Below are 7,650 nucleotides of genomic sequence, written 5' to 3'. Positions count from 1 at the left end.
TGTTAATTCCCTACCACTTTGTTTGTAACTCCGTATTGTCTGTACTGTTCTTTTGCTATTTTGTAAAATGTTGTCTGTCTGTTAATGTTTTCCTTCTTTTATTTTTAAAATAAAATAAATTTTAAAATGACGAGTTGTAGAACCAAGTATAGTGGCACACACCTGTAATCCCAGCACTCAGTAGACTGAGGCAGGAGGATTGCCATGAGTTTGAGGCCAGCCTGGGCTACATAGTTCAAGGACAGTCTAAACTACATAGCAAGACCCTATCTAAAAAAATAAATAAATAAAAAGCAGGAGCTGTAGATAGTATTACGTTACAGTACAGAATTAGAAGAAGCCGCCATAATCCAGCACTGCCAACAATGTTTCTGTGGCAAGTTGGAGCAGTGGGTCAAAAGTCCGAACAGCCCCCATCAGTCATAAATCTGAACAGTCATTAAATGGCAGGACGTTAAGTGAGGGATATCTCTGTTAGGTGTACAGTGTCTGCCTTGACTTTGATAGAAAATTAACAGATGAATGACTGAATCAGTGCATGTTTTGTTCCTTCTTTTGAAAGGCTCTAAGGCTCCAGGTTGCAGTCTGCAGCATGCAAAAAACCACAGACCTGCTGGGCTTGCAGCTGTAACCAAGGAGATGTGTGTGGAGTATGAGAGAGAAGAGGTGGTGGTGAGCCCTTGGGCCTTACCTGAGGAAATCCACAAGATTCTCTATGAGAGTCACAGCTCTCTTCTACAGGTAAAAGTTGTTCCAGACCTCCGCTGATTGCTCTGTGCTCTTCAGTGCTTGTTCTGGGTATTTGATTTTTGTAACACCTGGAAATACTGAATAATTGTTAGGTGAGTTCAAGATAGTGATTCAAAGCATCCATCCTTTTGGCGTAGTATTCTAGCATTTATTTTTCATAATTCGCCGTGGATTTGTATCTTTTTAAATTAAAAACCACAGAATAAAAGAACAGATCATTGTAGCACAACTGTCAAGTCCACCCTGCCCCTACTGCAGTTGCACTACCAGCATCTGTGTCAAGCGCTGCTCAGCTCACTCTCAACCAGGATGTGGTGGGGACCATAGCCCCGGGTCCCTTCGTATTTCCTTCAGCCCTTGGTGGCTGAGCGACCCCAGGAGCACAGCTGATTATCTTCTCACCTCCACAGGGTGTGTCCCCAACTGAAGACGAGCTTGCGCCCCCTCCTGGGGTGGGCAGCGCGGACAGCATGTCTGCGAGCACTGGCAGCATCCTCAGCAAGCTTGACTGGAATGCCGTGGAAGACATGGTGGCTGGCGTGGAGGACGGGGACCTGTCTGTCCCGTGGGCCCTCGACCTGTAAGACCTCCATATCACCCTGTTTCCAGAACCTCATGAGTGTGGTTCTGAAAGACTTGAAGGGCACAGTGTGAATTTACCACCTGACGTCATATTACTACCTAGATCAGCCATTTGAAAAGGGAAAATAAACATTTCTCAATAATTTTGTCTCCATGGGGAAAGGCTTATTTAACTACAGATGTATTACATTTTTGCTTTTGACTTGTTTTGGGGATAACTTTTGTTTTCTTTTGTTTTGTTTCTTGAGATAGGGCCTCACTGTGTAGTTCAGGCTGGCCTTGAACTCATAGTCATCCTCTTGCTTCAACCACTTGAGTGCTGGGATTACAGCTGTGGATTACAGGCAGGCACCACACTCAGCTCTATCTTTGGCATAATTTTTTAAATAATGAATACCTTTCAAGTCAAATTTGTATAATATTTAAGCTACTTTTAATAAAAAAAAAACATATCTTGCCTCCTCCTTTACTATCCTCTGTATTTTGAGAAACACACTTACATGATGAACCTGATAGGACAAAAATTCTTTATTTTTAATGGGGAACATCAATAGCTCCTGAGACACATGAGGGGTCCCAAATGAGTTGCCAAGGAGCGCGCCCTCAAAAGAAGTTTTCTAGAGCACAATCATGAGGCAGGTACAATGTGGGTCAAAACTGTAATCAACTAATAAAATTTAAGCACAGTCACTTGAGTAATATTGATCTAATGGTAGCAAGGGTACATGGGTGACATCATTAACCTTGGTCAATAATCTGTAGTCTTATCTTTAGTCTTAGTAGTCTTGATTTTAGTCTTAGTAAGTGGGAGAGGATGGCCCACCATTAATGAGATAATGGGAAATCTCAAAAGAGTGATAGTAACAATCCTAAGCCTCCATTCACTGATCAGTGCAGGGTCTCATTTTTTAGTTCAGGTTGGCCTTGAGTTCATTATATAGTCCAGGCTGGCCTTGAAGTTGAAGTGATCTTCTTGCCTCAGCCTTCTGCATGCTACGGTTACAGTGCTCCACCATCCCTGACTGGGGCCCCTTTTTATGTCTAGCTCTTATTACTATGGTATTCCTTTTGTACATCTTTTGTTTATACTTTTCTGCTGGACGTTTAAGACTAAGTTAAAGTGAGACTGATATTAATCAAGATTAACCGCTGGCTGTCTCTCAAGGGCAATTTAAGTCTCCTTGGGCATAACTTTTGAAACTGTGTACAGTTTATTTGTCAGTGTCAGCCATTAGGATGAGTCACAGCCTTGCTAGACAATGTTACTTTCTGTGGAAGAATAGGAGATTTTTTCCTCTTCATGGTCCACCTTTGGCACACTGTACCCTTTTTGATTCTTGTCCTATGGGGTCCAGCAGTCTCCTTGCTCAGGAGGTTGGGTGACTCACCAAAGTTGTATTTTGGGGAAAGGTTCTCTCATGTCCTGGGTCCTGGTTGACCTTAAGGACTAGGGCCAAATGTTGGTTGTCCTCTTAGTCCAGTTACCTTTCTAGTTCTGGTCTCTAAACTTTAGTTGTTGAACACCCAGAAGAGAAGATCACTGACATTACTATTGGAGATGGAGCAGTGAGCATAACTATTACAATCTCACCTGAATAGCAAGCACTTTGAAATATAAAGTATAGCCAGAGAACTGTTACTTCTTATCAACCATGGTTGTTTTAGTAGTTGAATCCCTGCAGAATGTTAACAAATAACAGTTATATAGTTTTACAGAGAAAACTCGAGATCAAAAGCCACACATCGTATTTTAGCTGGAAAATCATATTATCTTTGAAACACATTTAAATGTCCATCTTAGGATAAAATAACTTTTTTAGTCAAACATCTCCATCTGATCACAAGCATTAAATGACAGAAAGAAACTCTGACCTAGTTTATTACCCTTCAGTAGGATGCCATTCAGGGAAAATGTACCGGTCTATAAATGTACCTTAGAAATTTAGATTGTCTTGCTGCTAATTTTAGTGTGTGATGTTGTTTGGACTGTTTGCTGCCTGAGTATTCCTAAGTGTAGTAACACATGTGCCATACACATCACGTAAGTTTTTTGTTTTTTTGTGGATTTGTTAGTCTTTTTGAGACAGGATTTCACTGTGCAGTTCAGGCTGGCCTTGAACTCACCTTGTAGCCCCGGCTGGCCTCAAACTTGCAGTGATCTTCCTCTCACCTCCCAAGTGCTGAGATTATGTGCATGCACCACCGTACTAAGCAAGATCACATAAGTTTTTTAAAAGAGTGTCCTCTGATGATCTCTTTTTTTTTTTTTTTTGGTTTTTCTCTGGTACCGGGAACCGAACTCACGACCTTGTGCTTGCCAGGCAGGTGCTTTGCCACTGAGCTAAATCCCCAGCCCCCCTCTGATGATCTCATGCTGGTTTGACATGTACCTCTTAAGTAGCTGGAGCACAAGAGAAAGTTTGAGTCCAAAAGTAAAGATTATCACTGTAAAAAAAAAAATCTTGTTTTTATATCTTACAAGACCTGTACACCAGGAAGGCATGAATACATTTAGTACACCATGAGATTCGCAGTAATGAATGTCATACCTGTATGAAAACTTTTGTCTCTTACTTTTATAGCAAGAGCATCTTTTAATAAAACTTTATTGTTTTACCCACAGAAAACAGTCTTTTGATGATGACCAATATAAACATATCACAATCATGTTTAGCAATATTTATTAAGGTGTTTCTCATATAAGGCTCTGGTATTTATTGGGGGCCCATTAGTGAAAAAAGACTGGAAGAAAACCTTTTCAGGCAGCTGCTTCTTTCTTCACCAAGGGGAGTCCTGTCTACTTTCCCAAAGCCTAAGGAGTCCCCATTATATTAACAAATTTTTGATGACCTGTAAGAACCAATCATAACAACATTATTTTTTACCAATGAAAGATTTTCAAGTTATTGTACACAAACAATATGTAATGCATTTGTAAAACCAGTCTTGATACCATTTTATCAGCTGGAAGCCTGAGTGGAAGCATGTCTTTAATGATAGTGACATCTCTCAGCCACTTTAAATTATAGACAAATATTTGAAAAATCTAAAAAGGCAAAAAGAAAAAATATTTGAGCTCAAAAACAACTGTAAGCATTGTAACCAATCACAAATTGGACAGACAAGCACACGTAAGACAACTGTTAATAGGCTAGAGTGCACTCATGTATTTTTGCCAAATATAATTATACTCTTTTATAATTTTTAAGTTTGTAGCTATGCACTAGTCAGAACTCTTTGTAGGTCATTTAGCAGAGATCTCTTGTAATAATAATCAGAAGGAGTATAAACCTACACCAGTGAAAGCAAAGATAGTTTTTAAGACAGGTCCTAGGCTGATGGTTCATCTGATTGGAATACCCAGCTGTACAAGCCCCTTGTTGCCTTGATAGCCATAGTTATTAGTCATAGCTGATGGCCAAAACTGCTGTTTTTATTTCCACATGTAATTCTTACCCCCATGGAACAGGCTGTTAAAGGTAATTTTAACTATTTCCAAGGTGGTGAGCAGGCCAGGTTTGAGTGTAGGACGAGATTATCCCTGAGAGTTGTGGCTGGCCTGCAAGATGTTCTAGAGGGAAATCACAATAAGAGAGGTAGTTCTGTGGGGACTGTGGCTGTGCCTACTCTTTAATACCTGTTTCTGTTTCAAACTTACTAAACTCATAAAGTTCCCTAGGAATCTTGTTCAGTGAACTTATCTGTGCTATAAAAATCAGTAAAAAAAATCAGTCTTCACTGTGCTATAAAAACCAGCCAGTATCATACTTGAGGGGGAAAGAAGTTAATCTCTGCAGTTCTGCCTAACAACTGAAAGGCAGGTAAACTTAAAGAGTTTATATTTATTCTTCAGGAATTTTAGGATTAAATCAATCAAAGACCAGCTTTTTAGAATATGACCCAGAGATAAGTGAAGGTCAGCTTCACTCTGGAAGGGTCCCAAGGAGGAAAGGAGTCTCAAGTTTCAGGAAACTTGGCCCTGAAATCCAGCAGCCATAGAAGACAAAACTGCGTTGGCCCAAACACTGTTGTAAACTGCCTTGTGCCTCTGGGGTGGGGCAATGGAGAAGAGAATGAAGAATGACTGTGGCAGAAGAACTAATGCTAACCATCTCAGGTGCAGAAAGACAAGACCAAGAGCTCTCCCAGTGTGGGTCTCTAATCCTTAGTAAAACATGCCTCTAGAGACAAAAGTTATGACTGACTCAAACTGAATTATGTGAATGGCTTTCTTAACTTTTTGAAAGGGAGGGAGACAGAAAATGAAAATGTTTCAATTACATTGCTTAGGTCTACTTTCTAATAAATTACTCTCAATCAAAGGTTTAAAATTCCAGCCTGTAAAAGAGATCTATTGCCTCCAGTGACAGAGGCAGATGATAACCCAGAAGAAATCTTGGCCCTAGGATAGAGATCTTCAAGACATTTTGGTTTCCTCTATCCAGTCATCTCTAAGTACTGGCTAGGCTATATTTAAGCCCACTCTGAAAATATGTATCCCCCAGGAATGTGGGATACACTTACAAAACTCACACATTAAAGGCTGCCCATTGTCTCTCATTAGAAGTCAACATTTAAGAGTAACATTACATCACTCTAATCTAGTTTATAGGCCTGAGTAAGTCTTCCAAAGACCTCAGTATACTCACCAAGATCATCTGAAAACTCTCCTAGATCTTGCTTGATGTTTCAGGTCACTGAGAGAAAAGGGGCAAATGAATACAGATGGTTCTAAATTCCCAGTGGATACAAGCTCATGGATGCTTTAATTATGCCTAGCCTAGAAGCTCCACCTGAAGGGCAAATAGGGGAGGCCTCAGACTCAGTAATAGTGGGCGAGGCTTTGATTAAGTTTGCCTTGGAAACCTCATCCTCAGGTTCCAAAGGTTGTGGAAGAGTAGCCTCAGGCTCAGTGATAGTGGACGCCTTAAGGGCCAGAGGTGTTTGGTTTTCCTGTGGCTCACATTTACATTTGAACACAGGATTATTTCTTTAGTGCAAAGAAAGTGAACATAAATGCAAAAAGAATCCGTCATCTCCTTTAATTTTTTATTTCTGTGCCTTCATGGTATCCCTTGGGGTTAACTCCACTCTAGGGCAGGTGGGTGCTGTGTGGAGAGAAACTAGAAGACAAAATTCAACCAGCCTATCCACCCTGGCACTGGCATGTAATTTCATCTTCCCAGGGAGCTCGTGTACTTACTCCCATAGATATTTTTTATAAGCACAAGTTACAATTGATCTCAGCTGTAACAATCATGTTTAAAGAAGGAAGCATTGCTTAGCACCAAACCATTGCTTTCTAGTTCTTTGAAACAGGGCAAATACCAAAAAGTGAGTTGGAAGTAGTTGGAGCACTTCTCAGCCTGCAAAGGAGATCACCTCTAGAAAGAAATAAAAAAAATGGCTCCAAGAGAAATCCCCCTCTGGTCCCTTGGGCAACAAAGCTATAAGGCATTCTCAATATCTACTTAATCATCTAGGCAACCTTTTTCAGCAGCAAGCCCAGGCTATATTTTAAAATATTGTTTAAAAAATTTTTTATCTCTGAAGCTCACACATTAAACTTATATCCATCACCTCATAATCACAGTTCACATGTAACAGCACACTTCAGCCTTCTATGTACACATGAAAAGAAAAAAAAGCTAAAATTGCTTTCTTATCTTAGCATATGCAAAGCACAAATGTAGATTGTTCCCCCTCATAGATGCTTTCCTCCATGAAAGGAAAACAGTTGTTGTAAACTGGTGATTAACAGCAAGGTGATTCTAAGTTAACTTCTAGCAAGTTGGAGAAAACTTGGGAGTTTATAATGTGTGTGTGTGTGTGTGTGTGTGTGTGCCAGGAATCGAACTCAGGACTTTGTGCTTGCCAGGTAGGCGTTATACTGCTGAGCTATATCCTCAAGCTATATCCCCGGCCCCAAGTTTGTAACTTATTAGCAAAGAGAAAAGTATGATAAATAAGTGGAGGTTTTTTTTTTTTTTTAAGTAAGTGGAGATTTTTGTGCTGGTTACCCAGGTGGGCAGTCAGGAGCCAGTTTTCACTGAGGAAACTTGGGGTATTTGCCAGAGAATAACTCTGGCCATGACCCCTCAGTTGCTGTTTTTACTAGTCCATGCAACCAGAGATCTGACTCCAGAAAGGAATCCAGCTGCCTGTCTGGTCAACATTCCATTGGTCATTGGCTTCAGTGGGGGTTCATCAGACGGTGCTGGGGAAACCTGTCCTCTGCTTTAAGAGTGGCAACTGATCTAAGAGCATTTAAGTAGCTGGCAGAGTGACCAGTGCTTGTTAAAGTTCTATAATGGACAG

At 40.5% G+C, this 7,650-nt stretch overlaps 1 protein-coding gene across 3 annotated transcripts in view; it reads left to right on the top strand.

Annotated features, from left to right (window-relative positions):
• Positions 1 to 1,475, top strand: part of LOC102014378 (chromosome unknown open reading frame, human C5orf42) — a gene marked incomplete at its 5' end in the record, with an annotated part of 124,014 nt that extends 122,539 nt beyond the window's left edge. For all 3 annotated transcript variants that reach the window (XM_013514958.1, XM_013514959.1, XM_013514957.1), the window contains 2 exon segments: positions 563 to 741; positions 1,161 to 1,475. In XM_013514958.1, coding sequence (XP_013370412.1) covers positions 563 to 741; positions 1,161 to 1,334 — 353 coding nt within the window. In that variant the 3' untranslated portion in view covers positions 1,335 to 1,475.
• Positions 1,476 to 7,650: the final 6,175 nt, after the last annotated feature.

The sequence above is a fragment of the Chinchilla lanigera genome, unplaced genomic scaffold, assembly GCF_000276665.1.
Source record: "Chinchilla lanigera isolate Chin_1 unplaced genomic scaffold, ChiLan1.0 scaffold00025, whole genome shotgun sequence".
NCBI lineage: Eukaryota > Metazoa > Chordata > Mammalia > Rodentia > Chinchillidae > Chinchilla > Chinchilla lanigera.
The sequence above is the reverse complement of the archived record's forward strand: the minus strand, read 5'-3'. Positions and strand labels throughout refer to the sequence as shown.